General features: G+C 44.3%; 1 protein-coding gene across 3 annotated transcripts in view; it reads right to left on the bottom strand.

Moving 5' to 3' along the window:
* PAPPA2 (pappalysin 2) overlaps positions 1 to 27,296 on the bottom strand; it is a 227,359-nt gene that overhangs the window by 94,413 nt on the left and 105,650 nt on the right. For all 3 annotated transcript variants that reach the window (XM_077277920.1, XM_077277918.1, XM_077277919.1), the window contains exons 4-5: positions 12,256 to 12,401; positions 352 to 645 (exon numbers count right to left, since the gene is read on the bottom strand). In XM_077277920.1, the coding sequence (XP_077134035.1) occupies positions 352 to 645; positions 12,256 to 12,401 (440 nt within the window). The remainder of the gene's footprint in view (positions 1 to 351; positions 646 to 12,255; positions 12,402 to 27,296) is intronic.

The raw sequence follows: 27,296 nt of genomic DNA, 5'->3' as shown, positions 1-27,296 counted from the left end.
CACTGGCCCAATGTAATCATAAAAGCCTTAAAAGCTATATTCATATCTGACATTTTTATTGAACTTTTTCTTAAGATTGTCCAAAAACAGCTTAAAAAACACCATGGTTATGGAAAAACGCTATATCTTTTCCATAGTTTTGCAATTAAATAGCAGCAAACATAAATGTGTCCCAATCGCAATGTGTGAATGCATCCTATTTGAACCATTCGGTGCCAGATTTTCACCCATCAAAGAAGACTAAAACATAATTAACTGTATCAACCTAATCTCCTCAACATAAAGCAGAAATAAATATGTATAAACAAAAAAATGGATATAAATATACATATACAAAAATTGCAGTCTCACCTGTGTAGCTCATATAGTTATTATAAGGAGTTCCAGTGTAAAACATTGGCCCGCAGCTGTCATTTGTTGGGTCAGGATCTCGGCAAAGCTTGTTTTTTGGAGTGGGTGCGGTGTCTGCACACAGGTCTCCAGTTTCCATGGAAGGTTCGATTTCACTGCAAGGGTCATCACAGGATTCCCGTTCACTGATTCCTTTAAACACGTGGTAAAGTCCCAGGGCATGACCCACCTCATGGATCATTGTGTTACTGTGGCCTGGCATTCCGTAATAAGATGGGTTGAAGACAATGCCCCCTGTAAAAACAAAGTTTTTATTGGTATATGAGGTCTGAGGGGTAACGTCTCTCTTTGTGGAGAGTAACAAGCCTGACATGCCAGTGTTAGGAGACTTATAGGCCATGCAATGCTCCTCTGGGAAATTAAATATGCAAATTGCATCTTCAGAGAGGAAGTGGATTTGAACTCTAGTGCCACCATTTGGAAGTAGTAATCCTAAAAGGTTGAAATTGACTTTTAGGATTGATTCTTTCAAAAGGTGGCACTAGAGCTCAAGTCCTCTTCCTCTCTGAAGAGGCAATTTTCATTTTATTTTTATATGAAACATTACCAATTTATTCTTCAAGATATATGGAAGAGCAAACGTAAGATTTGCTCCTTCCTTCAACAAAATAGATTTCTCGATGTTGAAATGTACTTGTCCCTGTGCATTTATATCTATTACTTTTGTGTGCTCAGATCTGATTTTATTTTTTTATTATTATTATTATTCATTTTTATAGCGCCATTTATTCCATGGCGCTTTACATGTGAAATACGGGGCAAATATAGACAAATACATTAAACATGAGCAAAATCAAGGCACACGGGTACATAAGGAGGGAGGACCCTGCCCGCGAGGGCTCACAGTCTACAGGGGATGGGTGAGGATACACTAGGAGAGGGTAGAGCTGGTTGTGCGGCGGTTCAGTAGGTTCAGGATCACTGCAGGCTGTAGGCTTGTCGGAAGAGGTGAGTCTTCAGGTTCTTTTTGAAAGTTTCTATGGTAGGCGAGAGTCTGATGTGCTGGGGTAGAGAGTTCCAGAGTATGGGGGAAGCACGGGAGAAGTCTTGGATGCGGTTGTGGGAAGAAGAGATGAGAGGGGAGTAGAGAAGGAGGTCTTGAGAGGATCGGAGGTTGTGTGTTGGTAGGTACCGGGAGATCATGTCACAGATGTATGGAGGAGACAGGTTGTGGATGGCTTTGTAGGTCATTGTGAGGGTTTTGAACTGGAGTCTCTGGGCGATAGGAAGCCAGTGAAGGGCTTGGCATTGGGGAGAGGCTGGGGAATAGCGGGGGGACAGGTGGATTAGTCGAGCAGCAGAGTGTAGGATGGATTGGAGTGGTGCCAGAGTGCTAGAGGGGAGGCCAGAGAGTAGGAGGTTGCAGTAGTCGAGGCGGGAGATGATAAGGGCATGCACTAGTGTTTTTGCGGTGTCGCGGTCAAGGAATGCGCGGATCCGGGAAATGTTTTTGAGTTTGAGGCGGCAGGAGGAGGCAAGGGCTTGGATATGTGGCTTGAAAGAGAGGGCAGAGTCGAGGATCACCCCGAGGCACCGGGCGTGTGGGACTGGGGAAAGTGAGCAGCCATTGACATTGATGGATAGGTCTGGTGGAGGGGTAGAGTGAGATGGGGGAAAGACGATGAATTCTGTTTTGTCCATGTTCAGTTGTAGAAAGCGAGCAGAAAAGAAGGCTGAAATAGCAGACAGACAGTGCGGGATTTTGGTAAGTAAGGAGGTGAGGTCAGGTCCGGATAGGTAAATCTGCGTGTCATCAGCATAGAGATGGTACTGCATACCGTGGGATTCTATGAGCTGTCCCAGACCAAAGGTGTAGATGGAGAAGAGCAGGGGTCCTAGAACAGAGCCTTGAGGAACACCGACTGACAAGGGGCGAGGTGAAGAGGTGGTGTGGCAGAGTGAGACACTGAATATCCGATCTGTCAGATATGATGAGATCCAGGAAAGGGCCAAGTCTGTGATGCCAAGTGATGAGAGGATTTGTAGCAGAAGGGAGTGGTCCACAGTGTCAAAGGCAGAAGACAGGTCCAGGAGAAGGAGGACAGAGTAGTGTCGCTTGCTCCTGGCAGTTAGTAGGTCATTGGTGACTTTAGTTAGGGCAGTTTCAGTTGAGTGATGGGAACGGAAGCCAGATTGTAATCGATCAAAGAGGGAGCAGGAGGAGAGGTGAGAGGACAGTTCAAGATGGATGTGTTGCTCCAGCAATTTGGAGGCATAAGGAAGAAGAGATATCGGGCGATAGCTAGACACAGAGGATGGGTCGAGGGAGGGCTTTTTGAGGATGGGTGTGATCTTGGCATGCTTGAAGGATGAGGGGAACACACCTGTTGTGAGTGAGAGGTTGAAAAGGTGCGTTAGGGTTGGGATGAAGACCGTGGAAAGGTTAGGGATGAGGTGGGATGGGAGCGGGTCGAGCGTGCAGGTGGTGAGGTGTGATCTTGACAGGAGGGTGGAGAGCTGATCTTCTGTCATGGTGGAGAAGCTGGTTTTGGAGGAGCAGGGGTGAGCAGCTAAGAGGGGCAGTGGGCGCTGTGGGCCAAAGCTTTCTCTGATCGTATCGATCTTCTGTTTAAAGAAAGAGGCAAAGTCTTCAGCAGAAATGAGAGGGGAGGGAGGGGGTGCAGGGGGACGGAGTAGAGAATTGAAAGTGTTGAAAAGCTGTTTAGGGTTGTGAGACAGGGCGGTTATGAGAGATGAGAAGTAAGTTTGTTTTGCGGCAGTGAGCGCGGACTTGAAGCTGGCGAGGGACTGCTTGTATACAGTGAAGTGGTCAGCAGAGCGGGATCGCTTCCATCTCCGCTCAGCGATCCTGGAAGCCCGTCTCAGTTCTTTAGTCAGGCTGGTCAGCCAGGGCTGCCTGTTGATTGTACGAGTTTTGCTATGCATGAGCGGGGCGGCCGAATCGAGTGTTGCTGTTATTGTAGCGTTATAAAAAGCAGCGGCAGCATCTGTGTCATGAAGGGAGGCTATATCGGTAAGAGGGAGAAGGGACTCAGAGAGTGATTGTAAGTTGAGATGTTTGAGATTTCTGCGAGGGAGTTCGTGGAGTGGGGGTTGCACACTAGGAGAGGAGAGGGAAGAGAATGTCAGTAGGTTGTGGTCAGACAGGGGGAGGGGTGAGTAAGTGAGATTAGTAAGGGAGCAGAGGCGGGTGAATATGAGGTCCAGCGTGTGGCCATCTTTGTGAGTGGCCTCAGAGGACCATTGAGTGAGGCCAAAGGAGGCAGTCAGTGATAAAAGTTTAGAGGCAGCTGAGGTGGAAGTGTCAATCGGGATGTTGAAATCACCCATGATGATAGTGGGGATGTCAACAGAGAGGAAATGAAGTAGCCATGTGGTGAAGTGGTCGAGAAAGGTGGAGATGGCTAGTTCTGGGGGGCGGTAGATGACAGCCAGCTGGAGGTTAGAGGGGGAATAGATGCGGATGGAGTGCACCTCAAATGAGGGAAGAGTAGCGGAGGGGGGTAGCGGGATTGGAGTGAAGGAGCAGGTGTCAGACAGGAGCAAGCCAACTCCTCCACCACGTTTGTTGGTGGAGCGAGAGGTGTGAGAGAGGTGGAGACCGCCGTAGGAAAGCGCAGCTGGAGAGGCTGAGTCAGAGGGGGTGAGCCAGGTTTCCGTGATGCCAAGGAAGGAGAGTTTGTTGGTGATGAAGAGGTCATGGATAAATGGCAGTTTGTTGCAGAGGGAGCGTGCGTTCCATAGTGCTCCAGGTAAGGGGACCGGGGCAGTGGGGGGCTGGATGAATGGGTATGAGGTTGTCATGGTTGGGAAACGTGTGGAGGATCGAGGTAGGGGGTTAGAAATGAGTGTGGGGATGTGTTGAGGTGGGCCGGGATTTGGGGATACATCACCAGCAATGAGGAGTAGCAGACAGAGCGTTAGAAGGTGGGCGCAGGATAGGACATGATGCGGCCGTGTGTGTCTGGAGAAAAAGGATTGTATGTGGAGGAACAGTTCTGAGGAGAAGGTGAGATGGCTGGGGAGGATGGAGGAAGAAATGACTAGTTCCTTACTAGGTGGAGGGATTGCAGGAGATTGTAAGAAGGAAAGTAGTATAGGGGTGAAAGAGCAAAGAAACCGAAACATTGTAGTGGTTGGTACTCTGTTACCTTCCAGTCAATTCCAGTCCAATTCAGTCTAATTCAAATTCATAATTAAAAAGATGTAATTTAAAAGATGGAAGTTAAGAGATGAAATGCAGCAGACTGCGTCTGTAGCAGACGCCTGCATGTGAATATATCCCCAGTTATTGTCCTAAACTTCTCTACTCAAGGTGGCCAATTCCATAGACCAGTAGCTTAGCTACTGGGGCGGCAGAGGGTGCATTCGCCCAGCGCCCCATGATCAGGGGTTCCATCGCCCAGGGCCCCATGCTCAGAAGGGGCCCACCACTGGGCACCCACCCGGAGCTATGCTACCCTTAACTATATCGGAGTGCACAGCGCACTGATATAGTTAAGCCAAGGGTACATAGCATGTGGCTCCCTTTTCCCTGTGCTCAGATGTATTCTCATCTCTTGTGAATACATCTGAGCAACAATGCAGTGCAGGGAAGTTGGGGGTGCGCTTGTCATCTTCCCACCCCGAAGTGCAGTGGAGTGATGAGGTGGCACACTGCTAACCTCATCACTTTGCTGCTGTGATCACTGAGCCGTCGCTTTGTTTTTGCATGTTATGGGACAGTGGGAAAAATTATGAGAGTGAGCAGCGTGGGTGTGGCTGGACCATATGGAGAAGTGTTGGGACAGTACAGAGAGGTGGGAGCATGTGGGACAATATGGAGGAGTGGGGGGCCAGTTGGAGAAGTCGGAGATATTATGAAGATGTGGGGGGGCATATGGAAAAATGGGAGTGTGGTAGGACCATATGGAGAAGTGGGTGCTCAATATGATGATGTGGGGGGATAGTATGGAGATGTGGGAGTGTAGGGGACAATATGGAGAAAAGGATGGAGAATTGGGAGTGTCTGAGAACTACATGGAGAAGTGGGAGTGTGGGAGGATTGTATGGAGAAGTGGGGGCACAGTATGGAGATGTGGGAGTGTGAGGGACAATATGGGGAAAAGGATGGAGAATTGGGAGTGTCTGAGAACTACATGGAGAAGTGGGAGTGTGGGAGGATTGTATGGAGAAGTGGGGGCACAGTATGGAGATGTGGGAGTGTGGGCGACAACATGGAGGAGTGGGGGACCATATGGAGAAGTGGGGGACATTATGGAGAGGTGGGAAGACGTATGAAGAAGTTGGTGTACAATATGAAGAAGTGGCAGAACAGTATGGAGAAGTGGGAGCATAAGGGACAATATGGAGAAATGGGCAAACAGAATGGAGCATAAATGACAACATGGAGAAATGGGGGTACAGCACTGAGAATTGGGAGCGTGTGGGGACCATATTGAAATGTGGGAGTGTGAGGGGATTGTATAGAGAAGTAGGGGAACAGTATGTAGAGATGGGACAATTGAGAGACAGTATGGAGAGGTGAGAGCTTTGGGGACAATATGGAGAAGTGGGGGCACAGTATGGAAAAGTTGGATTCATGTACTGATAGTGGATCTGGTAATGGGTTCATGTACTGACCATGGTCCTGATCGTGTACAAATCTACCAATCCATAACTGATCAGAAGTCGTCACCCGGCTGAGGCAGTCACCTTTCTGCCACTGGTTTCCTACTGTTATTGTCACCCTGCTGCTGAAGTGGAAAAGGTGCGTTATAGAGCCAAAGGTTATAGGGACTTTTATTGTATATGAGGGATGTTAATGTAAAGGCACAATCTCCTCTGGAATACAAAGTTTAGTTCACCACCAGTTCATAGCAGAGATTCTAAGAAGAAGAGCAACTAAACTTGAGAGGAGCAATCTAAGAGGAGACATGATTCATTTGTATAGTTAAATATGAAAAAATATGCTGAAAATCTGTTTCATATAAAAGATAAGTTGGTCTGTAGAAAAAAAAAAAACGTTTAATCTCCAAAGACAACAAGGCTTCTTTACCATGAAAACTGTAAATTTGTGGAATTAACTACGATACGTCAAGAGTTGGTCACACACTTCATGGTTTCTGAAAACATGTCGCTGATTTCTTAGAACTTATGAATTATTGTTTAAATGTTGATCTGGTTTGAACTCAACTTGGAATCAGGAATAATTTTTTTTTAAAGAGGACCTGTTACTTGCTATGAAATATCGTTGTTTATTCCTTGTATATAAATCTAGTTATTTTATCCAATTGCGAGTGGCCTTTAAGAAAATGCCCACAGAGAAGAGTTGAGAACCATGCCCACTGGTTTAAAAAGTTTAGATTTACATACATAGAAGAGATGGCCACATTTCTGGAATAGAGAGGTGCATGAACAAAACAAAAACAAATCCAGATTCACTAGAGCAGCGATGAATATCCCAACAATTTATTTTTTTTGGCAAGTGATTGGAGATGAGCGGATTGATTAGTGGAAGTCCAGTCCATCAGCCAGGTCAGTAATATCTGGCTGCGGGGACGAGAGGCTTGCAAACCTCTTACCTTTCGGGATCCTTGGTGCAACTTTTTATTAACCAGGCTTGGTGCTACGTCATCTGTGCATCGTGCAGCAATAATGAGGTCACACCAGGCCGGTCTAATCAAAGTAGATGGAACATGGGCGGAGTGGGCTGTAGCCAATTTAGAGGAGTAATTAATTGCAAAAAATGTACTCATATACTGATTTTTGGCGAGGTGCACAAAGGCGCATGGCAGTTTTAAGGCTACGTTCACATTTGCATTGTGCGCCGCAGCGTCGGCGACGCAACGCACAACGCAAACAAAACCGCAACAAAACGCACGCTAAAACGCTGCATTTTGCGATGCATGCGTCCTTTTTGGCCGAAAGTTGGAAGCAAAAAAAATGCAACTTGTTGCGTTCTCTGCGCCCAACGCTTGCGGCCATGCGTCGCAAAACGCAGCACAACGCATGTCCATGCGCCCCCATGTTAAATATAGGGGCGCATGACGCATGCGGCGACGCTGCGGCGTTCGACGCTGAGGCGCCGAACGCTAATGTGAACGTAGACTTAGAGGTGCCTGTTTCATTACGTATGGCGCACCCCTTAATGAATTAGGTGCATCTTCCTCCAACAGGCTCCTTTGTTAATATCGGTGTGTCTAATGCCGGTCTTAATGAATCGACCTCTAAATGCTCATTTGCTTCCTAATAAATACAACACCGTTAGGCTAGGGTCACACAATTGTATTTTCTCTCATCGATCCTAGCCGATTATGCTACTCACACCCGTATCAAACTCTGAACAGACTGATCAGAGTTTGATCACATTGTGATCCAATTTTCTCGGATGTCGATAAGATGGAAAAAAAAATTCTCCATCTTCTCAATTCTGTCAGTCTGTGATTATCGGACTGCATTCAGATGTCATCTGATTTCAGTTCGATTTTTGGGACGGACCCATTGAGTTGCATGGCCGAGTGCGATCTGACTTGCGGATGCAAATCATGCATTCTGCAAATTTTTCCTAGGCCAGTCTGGGACCGAGGAAAAAAAGTCTGACATGTGCACTGTCCCATAGAATATCTTGGGTCTGAGAGGGATGCAATGTTTTATCAGATCGCACTCAGACCAAAAATACGGTCATGGACACGAACCCCTAATGGGTGCAATTGTCACGAGGTTACTTGTACTAGACCTCTTAGTGGCTTTAATGTTATAGTTTTTCCTAGTGGCAAGTCTTCTGCTGTACGTTTGTAGCCCCTTAGGGTCTCAGAGTCTGGAGAACCCACTAGTTCCCCGATACGCCTGTCCGATCATAGGTGGTTAACCTGTATAATGATGTTCTCAAAATGAAAACTAAACATGGGAAGATCAAAGGCCAACAGAGTCAAAAACATTTATGGTCAAAATGTTTTCGAAAACAGAGAACATATGTGATATACCGTATTTTTCGGACTACAAGACGCACTTTATTCCCCAAAAATGTAAGGGGAAAATGGGGTGCGTCTTGTAGTCGGAATATACTTACAAATTATGCGGCAGCGGCGGCGGTCCCGATGCAGCCTCCCTTCCCATGCTGGTGCGGCTGTGGCTGTGCTGCAGGCTGGGACTGTGCTGTGGGCAGGGGCTGTGCTGTGGGGCTGTGGCAGTGGCTCTCTGGGCTCAGTGGGGGCTCCAACGGCATTTCTTCAAAGCCCGGAGGACCCCCGCTCATCCGGCATGTTGCGGTGGCCTCCGAGAACATAGGCGCCAGGAAAATGGCCGCCGGGCCGGCGCACACTCAGATTCAATTCTCGTCAATGAGATCTCGTCTCCCGAGATCTCGGGGCGAGATCTCAGGGCGAGATCTCGGCAACAAGATCTGAATCTGAGCGTGCGCCAGCCCGGCGGCCATTTTCCTGGCGCCCATGTTCTCGGAGGCCACCGCAACATGCCGGATGAGCGGGGGGCCTCCGGGCTTTGAAGAAATGTCGTCGGAGCCCCCACTGAGCCCAGAGAGCCACTGCCACAGCCCCGCAGCACAGACTGTGCCCCAGAGCCCAGCCACTGCCTGCAGCACAGCTTGTGCCCCAGAGCCCAGCCACTGCCCGTAGCACAGCTTGTGCCCCAGAGCCCAGCCACTGCCCACAGCACAGCTTGTGCCCCAGAGCCCAGCCTGTGTCCCGAAGCCCAGCCTGTGCCCCAGAGCCCAGCCACTGCCCGCAGCACAGCTTTTGCCCCAGAGCCCAGCCTGTGTCCCGGAGCCCAGCCTGTGCCCCAGAGCGCAGCCACTGCCCGCAGCACAGCTTGTGCCCCAGAGCCCAGCCTGTGTCCCGGAGCCCAGCCTGTGCCCCAGAGCACAGCCAATGCCCGCAGCACAGCTTGTGCCCCAGAGCCTAGCCTGTGCCCCGGAGCCCAGCCACTGTTCTGGAGCGGCGCACAGCCCCTGCCCCGGAGCACAGAGCCTCCACCCCTGCCCAAGCACAGAGCACCAGCCTGGGAGGGGATTACCTGGAGGCCAACGCACCAGCCTGGACCACCGAAAGGCCCCTGTGACCACTTCTCCACCTATGGCGATCCCTTCACTGGTAAGCTGAATTCGGACTGTAAGACATACCCCCATTTGAAACATTTTTTTTTTCCTTTTTTTTATTCTGAAAATTTGGGGTGCGTCTTATCGTCCGGTGCATCTTATAGTCCGAAAAATACGGTAATCTTCAAAGACTACAGTACAGTAAAATTTAAAAAAAGACATAAGATAGTTTTAATTGAAATGAGAGCAAAGATGAGCAAAGTTCTAGAAGAAAAACTGTATGCAACTTCTTCGCTTGACAGTACGGTCACAAATTGCAGAGCAAGCTAGAACTGACCAGTATCCTAATAAATATAGATAGGGACACTACATATGACATTGAAGCTTCATGTGCTTTAAACCTGAAACATCCTGATGGTCATTTAGTGCAATACAAAGCGACTTTTAACCACAGTGAAATGCTTAATGTCTCGAGCATCCATCCCTCTTGATGTAATTAAATTGGCTCTACATTGTCCACTGATCTGGTCATATTCCAGTAACTTCCCTTCCAGCTGTAATTACAGAAGAGTCAGTGTTTTTTTTTTTTAGGAGTGTGAAATTAAATAGCGTGTCTATAATTTAAATAGGGACATTTCCAAAAGAAGACTGAATAATACAAAGAAATAAATCAACGGGCACTTAGAAAACCATTACTTATTATAGGATGAAGTTTACCCATTACTTAAAGAAACAGTGTTTTGTTTCGACCGTTATCTCGCCTGCCAAGAAGTTTCTGTTACTTTTTATTTAAAATAAGAAGGAACAAAGTTGCATAAAGCGATTGCTATGTAATTAATATGTCTGGCACTTAAAAGAAGGAGCCCGGATAAATTAACATCTGATGAAAGGCTTGGGATTTGCACACCAGACCAGCAAACTGATATATACACTGAGATGGAGCCGGCAAAACCATGATTTAAAGCAAACAAATATATTTGACTGGTAACTATGGACAATGACTGCTTTATGTGTGATCCAAAATAGCCAAAGTACTCTATGATTAAACTGTCATTGCATTTAATATTAAAAAACCCACACTGCATAAAATCAATCATGGAGTGGTAAAAAAAAATACAGAAAAATACAAAGCAGCTTTCTACATTACTCAAAGGAGTACCCCAAACTCAACGCCCAGGGTAATAAATGTGCCCCATGAACTATGGAGATTCAATTGTACCTGCAACTTCTTACATTAAAAAGTTATTCCCAGCACAAGTTATTATCCATCCACAGAAATAGCTCACTGATCATATGCACAATACCACTACATTGATATATTTATGTTATTGTTAGAGACAATCAAGTTCTGTACTCGGCTATCGCAAGCAGTCCGATAGACAATCAATGGAGCATAAAAGTCCCGTTCTTGGAATTGGTGAAGATCCCAACAGTGAGACCCAAAGCGAACATAAAGTTATTACTTATCCTGTTGACAGATGATAAATTGAAGAATTAAGAATAACCTGTCAGGACTCAAACCCTGCAGCTCTTGTGCACCAGGCGGCAGCTCTTCCCTCTGAGCTATTCAGCTCGCTGGACAGTTCCTTACTAACCCAAATACCAGTAGTTGTGTGGTTCCCGATTGTCTCCACCCTGAGTTCCTGATTGTCTCCACCCTGATTGAACAACCTACTTAAACTCGGCATTTCTCTTCTTTCCTTGCGAGATTATTGAGCACCCAGCCTTTATTCTAGTTTCCTTTTCACCTTCTGCTTTCATTACAAGATTGTACTGCTGCTCTGTGTACCGACCCCTTTCTATTTCCTGATTGCGCAACTTGCTGATCCTTCAACTACATTGCTTCTCTGTGTACCGACCCCTTGCTACTTTTTTCCTCTGGCTAAAAAAAATGATTGCTTAGTTGGATTTTGTTTCATCAGTTTTTCATCATTATAAGGGCTCACTCAGAATAGCGTATAACTCAGAAGAGTTCTATCTGTTGTTTTATCGGATATCACTTGGATGAATATTATTCTATGGGACAGTGTATATCTGCATTTTTTTCTCATAATGATTCAGCATGAGAAAAAAATTAGCACATCGTGTGATTAGCTCCGCAAATTGGATCACGCACACCCACACAAGTCTATAGGTGCCTCTACCTCCGCCTTTAAACAAAGTGTCATCAGCGACATCTATTTTAGAGGCTGGGCTAGTCCCTGCTCTATTGAGTATGCACTGGTTGTAAATTCCAACTTATGTACAGGAGAATATGCACAGTGACAGTGCGCTTGCTCGCGAGCCCTGATGATAAGTGAAGTCACTTGCGGGAGCGGCATTGGTCTCAGATTTTCCTGCACACCAGGTACACTTTTTATAAAGAGCACTGACAGTGAGCTCTCTTGCCGGCTCTTTACTATTGGTAAGAGCTGGCGAGCGAGTGCATTGCCACTGTACATATTCCACAGTGACAAGATCCCACTGAGCATACGCCAGAATTCACAATTGACGCATGCTCAGTACGGCAGGGACTAGCCCAGGCCCTGAAATAGATGTCACTGATGACTTCTCATTTCAGGCAGGGGGCAGAGACTGAAACAGTGCCCCCTGATGACGACTCATTTGATTACCACAACAAGCACTGGAATTCTCAAATGAAACATCATCAAAGAGGAAGTAGTGAAAAAAATAAAGAAGTTTTTAATTAAAGTATGTTAGAAAAGAGATTGGTTTAGAATTAAAATAAATTTCAGTTTCGGACCACTTCTTTAATGATATGTTCTTTCTGTACAATGTTAATAAAAATAAGCATACCAATAGTGGACTGGATGTCTCAACTAATTGTATAAATTATTACCACCAATTACCTTGAACACCAAGGGCATCCTTGTCCCATGGCCATGTTGCCGCTCCAGCTAGCTCCTCCCCTGCAGAACCAGCAAAGAAAATATTCAGGAACAAAGTGCTGTTCAACTGCAAGGCATCTCTCAGCTCCTTTACACTCATATATGCCCTATTAGGATGCAAAAGAGAAGATGAAGCACATTATCATTAGACATAACATGTCTCTAAAGAACAGTTTTATTTAGTCTCCAATTAGGAAAGTTGTTTATTTGTTTCACAAGATCTAGTGACAATCTCTCAAATGAAATCAAGTCATAACGATAACAACGTCAACCAGCAGAACAGTCGATATGGTGTCATTTTTCAATAATAAATATGCTAAAAAGGAAGCATTAGAGCAAAAGAAAAGCAGTGAAGTGATGCAAAAAGCAATGCAATTAGGACAGATACAGCCATCCAGGGAAAAGGAGGCTGAACGCTGGAATGGAGGTCTGTTCACCATTGAGTACACATTAAAAAAGGGCTTATTTAATCAAAATGCTCATTTACGTCCCATGTTTCAGATTTTGGAAACCCTAAAAGAGCAGAGCATTTCTAGAAAAATGGAATTAAGCCATCTCCAGTTAGGTTTAGAATCTTGTCGGGATCGTTGGCTCAGTTTGATGTGAAGCTCCACCTCTGGAGCAACTTTTAAGAGTATTTTATTATTAGGGATTTTAGTTAAAAGTAATAATTGTACAGTATTATGATATGTGGTTTAGAATCACTCACTTCAAGGATATGAATGAACACCTTTGAGGACATTTATTTATTTACTGAATCGCACATCTTTTGGGCTAAAATAAAGTTTCATTAAGAATTTTGATATTTTGACATCTAAAGGCTCTTTCTATTCCTTCACATTGCTGGCTACGGAATGAGTTAATGGAGAATCTATCAATGATTTTGTTTTGTCCTGAGCTTGTAACTCTTTTATCTGTATTTCTCTGAGCTCTTCTCAGCTGATTTCTGCCCATATCAAAGTTCAATTCAACTTTGATGTGGTCTATGGTCATTAATCAACACAGAAGAGGTCACAAAAAGACATTTAATTAACAAAAAAAAACAAAAAACACAAGAATGTCTTCATATCATTTAAGAGAGAAACCTGCTGAAGTTTTCCTCTTACCATTCAGGTAACTATATTAGACACTGACAGCTTTATGGAAGTAGCCAATCCAAAACTATAAGTTGAAGCTGTAAACATTTGTTGAAAAGGGTTAATATACTTAAAAGTTGTGCACTTAATTTTACAGTTTACACATAGATATAATCTACATAAAAAGTGTCACAATTTTGCAAATACATTGGGCCCGATTTATGCCCCCCAGTTTAATGAATGGGACCATCGGAGTAAGGTGTGTTTAATGCATTATCTTTAAGCCTTAATCAATTTTGTAGGTATTTTTATTATAAAATTCCCTATCATTCTATCTACACAACGATTCCCCATGTGTGTTTTTTTTCTTTACTTCCTGTGATGTTTCTCAAACAGGACATCACAGGAGAATGGTCTGACAATTATTTCTCTGCAGCTTCAATCACATCTACTGTTACAGGATATCACCAGGGGCGGCGCTGCAATCACTTAATACAGCTTTTGTCACCGCCCGCCATCCCCTGATGTTGTCCTGGTTCAAGGGAGAGTGATGGAAAAGTGACCGCAGTTTCAATGGTCGACACCACATTTCTTTTGTATCCGCATCTATAGTTGCCACTGCCACACTGCTATCTCCCGTCCATCTCTGGCACAACCTCTACAATCCCAATTTGTGACATGAACGCCTCTTTCCCTGAAATGAGATGTCATCAAAGGATGGTGACAGAAGCAGGATGAGTGACGGCAGCACTGCTTCACAGCTTTTAACATCACCCTCAACCAAATCATCACCAGGAGCGGCGCTGATGTCACTCACCCTGCTTCTATCACCGCCCCCTGATGACTATTAACAAAAGCTGTGGAGCAGCACAGTTGTCACTCATCCTGCTTCTATTACCATCCTCTGGTAACATCTAATTTCAGTGAAAAAGATGTAAGTCTCAGAAATAGGGGCTGTGGCTGCGGTGACTGAAGATGCAGGCTACGAGGACAGACGTGTGGTGGCAGTCACAAGAGATGCAAGCACAGAAGAAGTATAGTGGTGGCTTCTGAAGATACAAGTAGGAGACCAAGAAGAAGTGTGACGGTGACCACTGAAGCAATGATCAATTTACCATCACTCCCCCCCCGACCAGAACGTCATCAGGGGATGGTTGTGACAGAAGCTGTGGTAAGTGACCGCAGAGCCACCTTTTTATGACGTGACTGCGACGCCCATCGGACCAGACCGCCCCCTAGGTGAGTATAATCTAACCTCTTTTTCTCATCTTTCAGGATACATCGGGGGCTTAGGTACAGCATTCCATTTTGGGGGTGACAGGTTCCCTTTAAGGGTGATAAAAGCTGAGGGGAAATGACTGCAGGTCCCTTTCTACTGTAATAGCCCATTTGAGAATCCTGTCAAATGAAATATCACAGGAATGAAAGAAAAAAAAACATACAGAAAATAGAAGGATAGGGAGAATGGTCAGACATTTTTGAAAAAGAAAAGTACAAAAAAGGTTAGGGCCTAAAGATAGATATTTGTAAAGGACGTTATCGGGATCAAACTGGATTACTGATTGCTGTGGGTCCAACTTCAGGGACTTCCTGCAATCCTAAAATAGGGGCTCTGGAGCCTGAGAACAAGACATTGCAAAAAGCCTTGAATGTATTAGAGATGCGCATGCTTGACATCTGCTCCATTTGCCTATGAGACTATGAGGGAAAGCCAAGTGCAGTCCCGTGGATAAAAAATGGAGTGGAAATTGAGTATGCACAGCTCCACTCCATTCAAGACAGGGCACTGCAGAGCTTGGTTTTTAGGGTCCAGAGTCCTGTTCTGTGGATTGCATGGGGTCCAAGTGCTGAAAATGGGGTGATTAGTAAGTTATCCCCTATCCATATTAATATTTTGGGAATAACTCTTTAATGCAAAATATTTACACATAGTAACTTCCGCTACTATATAAACTATACCATCAAGTTTAATAGTGGGCAGATGCTTCAAAGCAAAGACCACCTTGGTCGACTCGTGGGGAAGGTGCAACGGCATGACAACCCAATGAATGTATTACAGTTTGTCAAAATGACCATAGAAAAAAGCTTAAAAGAAAAAAGACACCCACAACAGGTACTAATATCCATTGAATAAAACCCTAGAAAATGGCTAAAATTCCCACCAAGAAGTCATTTTTCTTTTATAAAAATGAATTTCAAAAGTTCTGCTCTAGAAAAACTTCACTGGATACAAAAGCAGATGTTCTAGATCTTATTCAACTTGTAGACCATTACAGTAGCGCATTCCTCCGTTGTGTTACATAATGTCAGATCTGGATCCATATTTTTATTACAAAATAATAATATATTACACATTACAATTACAATGGATTTGTGCCTAATGTTTATTTTGGGGCATCTCGTTTCTTTTAAAGCCTAGGATTTTGTATTGTTTGGTCATATGTAATGGACTCTGCCAGGTGAGGTGGCTCCAGGAGGTCTGCTGTGGATTTGAGGTTCAGATGAACTCTAGTGATATTAGAATTTGGTCAGTTTTTCATTACTCCTTTTTCTTTTGCAAAAATTCCTTTGGATGCTGGTTATTTCTCCTTCCAGGGAATTACAAGAAAGAGCACTGGGACTAAACCCAAACCCTAATCCTACCACAACCCTATGGACCAAAGAGTAGACTCAACGGAGCCACCTCTGCCAGCCTGGCATACAGAGCACCAGATGTAACATGTGACATTACCAGGATTTTGGACAAGACTTATAACACTTAGATGAGATTTCAAATAACATTTTCCAACAAAAGAAACATGACTTATTAGCATAGCTGTTCTTTATATCAACTCGGCTCTGAGTACTTTAGTTACTAGGATTCCGCCTCTGCTCTATCGCTAGAATATTATTAATTCATGTCTGTAGGAAAGAGTTTTATTTTTAATTATATCCATAAAATATTGGAAGTTCTTTTTCAGCAGATTGTGCAAATGTAAAAGACGAAGAGATGAAATTAACTGTTCAGATTCATCTAATTTCCGATGACTTCCAAAGCTTGAAATAGTCCTAGGTGTATCTCCTTATCCCTCATGTGTATCAGGACCACCAATTCAGGGTCAGACTGATCCATCCTCATCACCAAAAAACCCAAACAGTATATTCATCGTATGGCGACGTTCACACGTTCAGTATTTGATCTGTATTTTACAGCAGTATTTGTAAGCAAAATCCTGGAGTGCAACAATCCGAGAAAAAGTAAAATAGATTCATGTAACCACTTCTTCATTTTTTACCCACTCCTGGTTTTGGCTTACAACTACTGAGGTTAAATTCTGACCAAACAATGAAAGTGTGAACTTGGCCTTAAACTTTTCCTCTGATTGTTCCACTCCTGGTTTTGGCTTACAAATACTGAAAATGCCCCACGAAACTTGTATACATAAAATAAAACAACTTCCTAGCATTTCCCAGCAATTATTATTATTATTATTATTATACATTTTTATAGTGCCATTTATTCCATGGCGCTTTACATGTGAGCGGGGCAAATGTTGATATTTTCTTGGAGATGCTCACTAGGATCCAGCACCATTTTCTTGGTCACCGTCTATTCTTTTGTCAGCGACCAAGTTTTCGAAACCAATGATTTGCCAGTCAATGTATAACATATTCTTATTCCTTAAGGTACCTTCACACTAAACGACTTTGCAGCGATAACGATAGCGATCCGTGACGTTGCAGCGTCCTGGATAGCGATATCGTTGTGTTTGACACGCAGCAGCGATCTGGATCCCGCTGTGATATCGCTGGTCGTTGCTGAAAGTCCAGAACTTTATTTGGTCGTCAGATCGGCGTGTATCGTTGTGTTTGACAGCAAAAGCAACGATGCCAGTGATGTTTTACAATGGTAACCAGTAGGGTTGAGCGAAACGGGTCGATCATTTTCAAAAGTCGCCGACTTTTGGCTAAGTCGGCGTCTCATGAAACCCGATCCGACCCCTGTGCTTGTCGGCCATGCGGTACGCGACTTTCGCGCCAAAGTCGCGTTTCAATGACGCGAAAAGCGCCATTTCTCAGCCAATGAAGGCGAACGCAGAGTGTGGGCAGCGTGATGACATAGATCCTGGTCCCCACCATCTTAGAGAAGGGCATTGCAGTGATTGGCTTGCTGTCTGCGGCGTCACAGGGGCTATAAAGGGGCGTTCCCGCCGACCGCCATCTTACTGCTGCTGATCTGAGCTTAGGGACAGGTTGCTGCCGCTTCGTCAGAAGCAGGGAGAGCGTTAGGCAGGGTCCACTAACCACCAAACCGCTTGTGCTGCAGCGATTTCCACTGTCCAACACCACCTTCGGTGTGCAGGGACTGTGGAAGCTATTTTTTTTTTTTTTTCCCCTCAGCGCTGTAGCTCATTGGGCTGCCCTAGAAGGCTCCGTGATAGCTGTATTGCTGTGTGTACGCCACTGTGGAAACCAACTGCTTTTTTCAAAGCACATATCCTCTTGTTCCTTCCTTTCTGCACAGCTATCTTTTTTGTTTGTCCACACTTTTTATTTAATTTGTGCATCAGTCCACTCCTATTGCTGCCTGCCATACCTGGCTTACATTACTGCAGGGAGATAGTAATTGTAGGACAGTTTTTTTTTTTTTTTTGTTTTTTTTTTGTGGGAGATTAAGATTGGCATTTCTGCTACAGTGCCATCCCTGTGTGTGCCATCTCTCACTGAGTGGGCCATAGAAAGCCTATTTATTTTTTCCGTGATTTGTGTTCTAAAATCTACCTCAACACAAAAACACTACATCAATCAGTGGGAGAAAAATATTGGCCTCAGTCAGGGCTTGTGTGCCACTGCTGTGTGTGCTATCTCTCATTCAGTGGGCTATAGCAAGCCTATTTTTTTTTTTTTTTTTTAATATTATTTGGTTTCTAAAGTCTCCCTGAAAAAAAAAAAAAACCTAAAAAAACAGTGGGAGAGTAATATTGCCCTTTCAGCTTGTGTGCCAGTCTTGACTCCTGGGTGTGCCACCTCTCTCCCTCTCATTCAGTGGGCCATAGAAAGCCTATTTATTTTTTTTTTTTAATATTATTTGGTTTCTAATTCTCCCTGAAAAAAAAAAAAAAAACCTAAAAAAACAGTGGGAGAATAATATTGCCCTTTCAGCTTGTGTGCCAGTCTTGACTCCTGGGTGTGCCACCTCTCTCCCTCTCATTCAGTGGGCCATAGAAAGCCTATTTATTTATTTTTTTTAATATTATTTGGTTTCTAATTCTCCCTGAAAAAAAAAAAAAAACCTAAAAAAACAGTGGGAGAATAATATTGCCCTTTCAGCTTGTGTGCCAGTCTTGACTCCTGGGTGTGCCACCTCTCTCCCTCTCATTCAGTGGGCCATAGAAAGCCTATTTATTTTTTTTTTTAAATATTATTGGGTTTCTAAAGTCTCCCTGAAAAAACAAAAAATACATAAAAAAACAGTGGGAGAGTAATATTGCCCTTTCAGCTTGTGTGCCAGTCTTGACTCCTGGGTGTGCCACCTCTCTCCCTTTCATTCAGTGGGCCATAGAAAGCCTATTTATTTTTTCCGTGATTTGTGTTCTAAATTCTACCTCAACACAAAAACACTACATCAATCAGTGGGAGAAAAATATTGGCCTCAGTCAGGGCTTGTGTGCCACTGCTGTGTGTGCTATCTCTCATTCAGTGGGCTATAGCAAGCCTATTTTTTTTTTTTTTTTTTTTTTTTTTTTAATATTATTTGGTTTCTAAAGTCTCCCTGAAAAAAAAAAAAAAACCTAAAAAAACAGTGGGAGAGTAATATTGCCCTTTCAGCTTGTGTGCCAGTCTTGACTCCTGGGTGTGCCACCTCTCTCCCTCTCATTCAGTGGGCCATAGAAAGCCTATTTATTTATTTTTTTTAATATTATTTGGTTTCTAATTCTCCCTGAAAAAAAAAAAAAAAACCTAAAAAAACAGTGGGAGAATAATATTGCCCTTTCAGCTTGTGTGCCAGTCTTGACTCCTGGGTGTGCCACCTCTCTCCCTTTCATTCAGTGGGCCATAGAAAGCCTATTTATTTTTTCCGTGATTTGTGTTCTAAATTCTACCTCAACACAAAAACACTACATCAATCAGTGGGAGAAAAATATTGGCCTCAGTCAGGGCTTGTGTGCCACTGCTGTGTGTGCTATCTCTCATTCAGTGGGCTATAGCAAGCCTATTTTTTTTTTTTTTTTTTTTTTTTTTTTAATATTATTTGGTTTCTAAAGTCTCCCTGAAAAAAAAAAAAAAACCTAAAAAAACAGTGGGAGAGTAATATTGCCCTTTCAGCTTGTGTGCCAGTCTTGACTCCTGGGTGTGCCACCTCTCTCCCTCTCATTCAGTGGGCCATAGAAAGCCTATTTATTTATTTTTTTTAATATTATTTGGTTTCTAATTCTCCCTGAAAAAAAAAAAAAAAACCTAAAAAAACAGTGGGAGAATAATATTGCCCTTTCAGCTTGTGTGCCAGTCTTGACTCCTGGGTGTGCCACCTCTCTCCCTCTCATTCAGTGGGCCATAGAAAGCCTATTTATTTTTTTTTTTAAATATTATTGGGTTTCTAAAGTCTCCCTGAAAAAACAAAAAATACATAAAAAAACAGTGGGAGAGTAATATTGCCCTTTCAGCTTGTGTGCCAGTCTTGACTCCTGGGTGTGCCACCTCTCTCCCTTTCATTCAGTGGGCCATAGAAAGCCTATTTATTTTTTCCGTGATTTGTGTTCTAAATTCTACCTCAACACAAAAACACTACATCAATCAGTGGGAGAAAAATATTGGCCTCAGTCAGGGCTTGTGTGCCACTGCTGTGTGTGCTATCTCTCATTCAGTGGGCTATAGCAAGCCTATTTTTTTTTTTTTTTTTTTTTTTTTAATATTATTTGGTTTCTAAAGTCTCCCTGAAAAAAAAAAAAAAACCTAAAAAAACAGTGGGAGAGTAATATTGCCCTTTCAGCTTGTGTGCCAGTCTTGACTCCTGGGTGTGCCACCTCTCTCCCTCTCATTCAGTGGGCCATAGAAAGCCTATTTATTTTTTTTTTTTAATATTATTTGGTTTCTAATTCTCCCTGAAAAAAAAAAAAAACCTAAAAAAACAGTGGGAGAATAATATTGCCCTTTCAGCTTGTGTGCCAGTCTTGACTCCTGGGTGTGCCACCTCTCTCCCTCTCATTCAGTGGGCCATAGAAAGCCTATTTATTTTTTTTTTTAAATATTATTGGGTTTCTAAAGTCTCCCTGAAAAAACAAAAAATACATAAAAAAACAGTGGGAGAGTAATATTGCCCTTTCAGCTTGTGTGCCAGTCTTGACTCCTGGGTGTGCCACCTCTCTCCCTTTCATTCAGTGGGCCATAGAAAGCCTATTTATTTTTTCCGTGATTTGTGTTCTAAATTCTACCTCAACACAAAAACACTACATCAATCAGTGGGAGAAAAATATTGGCCTCAGTCAGGGCTTGTGTGCCACTGCTGTGTGTGCTATCTCTCATTCAGTGGGCTATAGCAAGCCTATTTTTTTTTTTTTTTTTTTTTTTTTTTTAATATTATTTGGTTTCTAAAGTCTCCCTGAAAAAAAAAAAAAAACCTAAAAAAACAGTGGGAGAGTAATATTGCCCTTTCAGCTTGTGTGCCAGTCTTGACTCCTGGGTGTGCCACCTCTCTCCCTCTCATTCAGTGGGCCATAGAAAGCCTATTTATTTATTTTTTTTAATATTATTTGGTTTCTAATTCTCCCTGAAAAAAAAAAAAAAAACCTAAAAAAACAGTGGGAGAATAATATTGCCCTTTCAGCTTGTGTGCCAGTCTTGACTCCTGGGTGTGCCACCTCTCTCCCTCTCATTCAGTGGGCCATAGAAAGCCTATTTATTTTTTTTTTTAAATATTATTGGGTTTCTAAAGTCTCCCTGAAAAAACAAAAAATACATAAAAAAACAGTGGGAGAGTAATATTGCCCTTTCAGCTTGTGTGCCAGTCTTGACTCCTGGGTGTGCCACCTCTCTCCCTTTCATTCAGTGGGCCATAGAAAGCCTATTTATTTTTTCCGTGATTTGTGTTCTAAATTCTACCTCAACACAAAAACACTACATCAATCAGTGGGAGAAAAATATTGGCCTCAGTCAGGGCTTGTGTGCCACTGCTGTGTGTGCTATCTCTCATTCAGTGGGCTATAGCAAGCCTATTTTTTTTTTTTTTTTTTTTTTTTTAATATTATTTGGTTTCTAAAGTCTCCCTGAAAAAAAAAAAAAAACCTAAAAAAACAGTGGGAGAGTAATATTGCCCTTTCAGCTTGTGTGCCAGTCTTGACTCCTGGGTGTGCCACCTCTCTCCCTCTCATTCAGTGGGCCATAGAAAGCCTATTTATTTTTTTTTTTTAATATTATTTGGTTTCTAATTCTCCCTGAAAAAAAAAAAAAACCTAAAAAAACAGTGGGAGAATAATATTGCCCTTTCAGCTTGTGTGCCAGTCTTGACTCCTGGGTGTGCCACCTCTCTCCCTCTCATTCAGTGGGCCATAGAAAGCCTATTTATTTTTTTTTTTAAATATTATTGGGTTTCTAAAGTCTCCCTGAAAAAACAAAAAATACATAAAAAAACAGTGGGAGAGTAATATTGCCCTTTCAGCTTGTGTGCCAGTCTTGACTCCTGGGTGTGCCACCTCTCTCCCTTTCATTCAGTGGGCCATAGAAAGCCTATTTATTTTTTCCGTGATTTGTGTTCTAAATTCTACCTCAACACAAAAACACTACATCAATCAGTGGGAGAAAAATATTGGCCTCAGTCAGGGCTTGTGTGCCACTGCTGTGTGTGCTATCTCTCATTCAGTGGGCTATAGCAAGCCTATTTTTTTTTTTTTTTTTTTTTTTTTTAATATTATTTGGTTTCTAAAGTCTCCCTGAAAAAAAAAAAAAAAACCTAAAAAAACAGTGGGAGAGTAATATTGCCCTTTCAGCTTGTGTGCCAGTCTTGACTCCTGGGTGTGCCACCTCTCTCCCTCTCATTCAGTGGGCCATAGAAAGCCTTTTTTTTTTTTGGTTTTTTTAATATTATTTGGTTTCTAAAGTCTCCCTGAAAAAAACAAAAAAAACATAAAAAACAGTGGGAGAGTAATATTGCCCTTTCAGCTTGTGCGCCAGTCTTGACTCCTGGTTGTGCCACCTCTCTCTCTCTAATTGTGGGCCATAGAAAGCCTTTTTTTTTTTTTTTTTTTAATATTATTTGGTTTCTAAAGTCTCCCTGAGAAAAAAAAATAAATAAATTAGGTGGGAGATTAATATTGACATTAGTGCTTGAGTGACAGTCCTGCGTGTGTGTCATCTCTGTGATTTTGTGCCACAGAAAACAGAGTGTGTAACATTGTGCCTGATTTTCCTTGTGGTCTCACCAACCTGTTAAGGGATATTGAAATCATACTGAAGTTATAGCTCACCGTGTAAGTTGTTTGACAGCAACAAATAAAGTTACTTTGGTTAAGATTTTAAAACAATGAGGAAGTCTGGTGCAAGAGGTCGTCGTGGGCGTTCATTGTCAGCTGGTAATGATGGTAGTGGTAGTGGAGCATCAGGTGGTCGTGGGGATAAAAATATTCCACCTAAGTCTGGAGCTGTGGAGCCAGTTTCGTCGTCAGGCTACACAAGGCCTCGAACGCTCTCTTTTCTGGGAGTAGGAAAACCGCTTTTAAAGGCGGAGCAGCAACAGCAAGTTTTGGCTTACATTGCAGACTCAGCCTCTAGCTCTTTTGCCTCCTCTTCCGAAACTGGTAAATGTAAAAGCAGCGCGTCGCTTGTGGATGTTCACGGTCAGGGACAAGTCGCTTCCTTGTCCTCCTCAGCAAAAACTACAACAAGAGAGAAGGATGCAGCAGGCGACACAACGGGTCACTCCATGGAGCTCTTTACACATACCGTCCCTGGCTTAGAAAGTGAAACATTTAACAGGCCATGCCCATTACAAGTATATTCTGACATGGAGTGCACTGATGCACAGCCACAGCCAGAGTACTATGCTGCTCCTTTGACTCAGACCACCACATTGCCCTCTCAGGGTACAGATCCACAATCAGACCCTGATGAGACTATGTTGCCCCGCCACGAACGCTATACCACCGACCGACACAGTGACACAGACGAAGTTGCACACGAGCTCGAAGAGGAGGTAATAGATGACCCAGTTATTGACCCCGATTGGCAGCCATTGGGGGAACAGGGTGCAGGCGGCAGTAGTTCAGAAGCGGAGGTGGAGGAGGGGCCGCAGCAGGCATCAACATCGCAACAGGTTCCATCTGCCGGGCCCGTATCTGGACCAAAACGCGTGTCAAAGCCAAAACCTGTTGGAGCACAGCGTTGCCATCCGGTTAAAGCTCAGTCTGCAATCCCTGAAAAGGGATCCGAGTCTAGGAAGAGTGCAGTCTGGCATTTTTTTAAACAACATCCAACTGATCAGCGCAAAGTCATCTGTCAAAAATGTTCAACTAGCTTAAGCAGAGGTCAGAATCTGAAAAGTCTAAATACTAGTTGCATGCATAGACACTTAACCACCATGCATTTTCAAGCCTGGACTAACTACCAAACGTCCCTCAAGGTTGTAGCACCCTCGGCCAATGAAGCTAGTCAGCAACGCAACATCCCTTCCGTCACTGTAAGGCCACCATTTTCCGCACCACCGGCAGTATCTGTGCAGGTTTCTTTGCCAGCCAAAAGCAGTCAGGGTCAGGGAATCACCAGTTTTGTAGGAGGAAATATTGCATCTAGGGCACCGGCGGAAACAATACCGTCTCCAACCGTCTCTCAGTCTGCCATGTACACCGGCACACCCGAAAGTTCCACGATCTCCAGCTCTCCAGTCCAGCTCACCCTACATGAGACTCTGGTTAGAAAAAGGAAGTACTTATCCTCGCATCCGCGTACACAGTGTTTTAACGCCCACATAGCTAGACTAATCTCGTTAGAGATGATGCCCTACCGGTTAGTTGAAAGCGAAGCTTTCAAAGCCCTGATGGAGTACGCTGAACCACGATACGAGCTACCCAGTCGACACTTTTTTTCCAGAAAAGCCATCCCAGCCCTGCACCAGCATGTTAAACAGCGCATCGTCCATGCACTCAGGCAATCTGTGAGTACAAAGGTGCACCTGACTACAGATGCATGGACCAGTAGGCATGGCCAGGGACGTTATGTGTCCATCACGGCACACTGGGTGAATGTGGTGGATGCAGGGTCCACAGGCGACATCAATTTAGGGACAGTTGTGCCTAGCCCACGGTCTAGGAAACAGTTGGCTGTAGGCGTTCGCACCCCCTCCTCCTCCTCCTCCTCGTCCTCCTGCAGAAGCTACAGCTCTTCCACAGAACGCAGTCTGCCAACCACTCCATCGGCAGATGACACTGTTGCACACCAGTTGTCCCATTATAGGCCAGCTACTGCCAAGCGTCAGCAGGCTGTATTGGCTATGAAGTGCTTGGGCGACAATAGACACACCGCGGAAGTTCTGTCCGAGTTCTTGCAACAAGAAACGCAGTCGTGGCTGGGCACAGTAGATCTTGAGGCAGGCAAGGTAGTGAGTGATAACGGAAGGAATTTCATGGCTGCCATCTCCCTTTCCCAACTGAAACACATTCCTTGCCTGGCTCACACCTTAAACCTGGTGGTGCAGTGCTTATTGAAAACTTATCCTGGGTTCTCCGACCTGCTCCTCAAAGTGCGTGCACTTTGCTCACATATCCGACGTTCGCCTGTACACGCCAGCCGTATGCAGACCTATCAGCGGTCTTTGAACCTTCCCCAGCATCGCCTAATCATAGACGTTGCAACAAGGTGGAACTCAACACTGCACATGCTTCAGAGACTGTGCGAACAGAGGCGTGCTGTTATTTATTTGTGGGAGGATACACGGGCAGGCAGTAGGATGGCAGACATGGAGTTGTCAGGTGTGCAGTGGTCTAAGATACAAGACATGTGTCAAGTCCTTCAGTGCTTTGAGGAATGCACACGGCTGGTTAGTGCAGACAACGCCGTAATAAGCATGAGCATCCCCCTAATGCGTCTGCTGATGCAAAGTTTGACGCACATAAAGGAGCAGGCATCTGCACCAGAGGAAGAGGAAAGCCTTGATGACAGTCAGCCATTGTCTGGTCAGGGCAGTGTACAGGACGAGGTAGCGGGCGAAGAGGAGGTGGAGGACGAGGAGGATGATGGGGATGAGTATATTTTTAATGCCGAACCTTTCCCGGGGGCACAGGAATTTGGTTGCGTGTCACGGCCGGGTTCTGGTTTTTTGAGGGACACAAGTGACGTAGATTTGCCTGCAACTGCCCCTCAACCAATCACAACCGGAGATTTGACAACTGGAACTTTGGCCCACATGGCGGATTATGCCTTACGTATCCTAAAAAGGGACACACGCATTACGAAAATGATGAACGATGACGATTACTGGTTGGCCTGCCTCCTTGATCCACGCTATAAAGGCAAATTGCAAAATATTATGCCACATGAGAACTTGGAACTAATATTAGCAACCAAACAATCAACTCTTGTTGACCGTTTGCTTCAGGCATTCCCAGCACACAGCGCACGTGATCGTTCTCACACGAGCTCCAGGGGGCAGCAGACTAGGAGTGTTAGGGGTGCACACATCAGAAGTGGCGTTGGACAGAGGGGTTTTCTGACCAGGTTGTGGAGTGATTTTGCTATGACCGCAGACAGGACAGGTACTGCTGCATCAATTGAAAGTGACAGGAGACAACATTTGTCCAGTATGGTTACTAACTATTTTTCATCCCTTATCGATGTTCTCCTTCAACCGTCATTCCCATTTGATTACTGGGCCTCCAAATTAGACACCTGGCCAGAATTGGCAGAATATGCATTGCAGGAGCTTGCTTGCCCGGCAGCAAGTGTCCTATCAGAAAGAGTATTCAGTGCTGCAGGTTCAATATTAACCGAAAAAAGGACTCGTCTGGCTACCCAAAATGTTGACGATCTAACATTCATTAAAATGAACCACAACTGGATTTCGAAATCTTTTGCCCCACCTTGCCCGGCCGACACCTAGCTTTCCTATGAAAAGCTCTTGCCTGTGAATTACTTTTCTAATGTCTAATTTGCTGCAGCTGATTGTACAGCATACGACATGTTTACACCTCCCTAAATGGCAAAACTCCCCACACGGGGCCGTGGTATCGCGACTTGGCGCAAGCACCCGTGAGACTGCTGTTTGTCTGAAGAGGTGGGTGTGCTCGCTTTTGGTTGACGGCATTGCTACTGGGTCCCTCATAGTACAATGTAGTGTCTCTGGCGGTGGTGGTGCGCACCCAACGTCAGACACACCGTTGTAACATGAGGGGCCCTGGGGCGGTCCCGCCGGCCTCAAGAGAGTTCCCCCCTACCCCAGCTCAAAATGTGCTCTACCACGTGCAAAATTATGTCGCACAGCTCCACCAATCTTTAGTCTATTCGCTGACATCATTCAATGTCTGGCACTGACAATACAAATTTGTAGACATCTATGATGCAACTTAAAGTAGTCTGTGTCTGTGTCCTATATTGGCACCATTAAATAGTTACTGCCAAATTACTATGTCAGAAACTCAGTAGATGAGCCCACCCCTGTACCTAAGTATGCCACCTTTTTTTTTTGTTTTGGTTGTTTTGCGAGACATTAACATCTATTTATATTTTGGGAGTACTGGGACAGAAACTCCTTGCACTACTCCTCCACTCACCACCAAGCTGCCTGTGTATCCATGTAACCGCTGTAAAACTGCCATGAGCCTATTGTTTGTTATTTTAGGCCTTTGATAGCCTGTCTGCGGTCCCTACTTTAAATACTCCTCCACTGACCACCAAGCTGCCTGCCCGTGTATCCATGTAACCGCTGTGAAACTGCCATGAGCCTATTGTTTGTTATGTTAGGCC

The sequence above is a fragment of the Ranitomeya variabilis genome, chromosome 8, assembly GCF_051348905.1.
Source record: "Ranitomeya variabilis isolate aRanVar5 chromosome 8, aRanVar5.hap1, whole genome shotgun sequence".
NCBI classification, from domain to species: Eukaryota; Metazoa; Chordata; class Amphibia; order Anura; family Dendrobatidae; genus Ranitomeya; species Ranitomeya variabilis.
The sequence above is the reverse complement of the archived record's forward strand: the minus strand, read 5'-3'. Positions and strand labels throughout refer to the sequence as shown.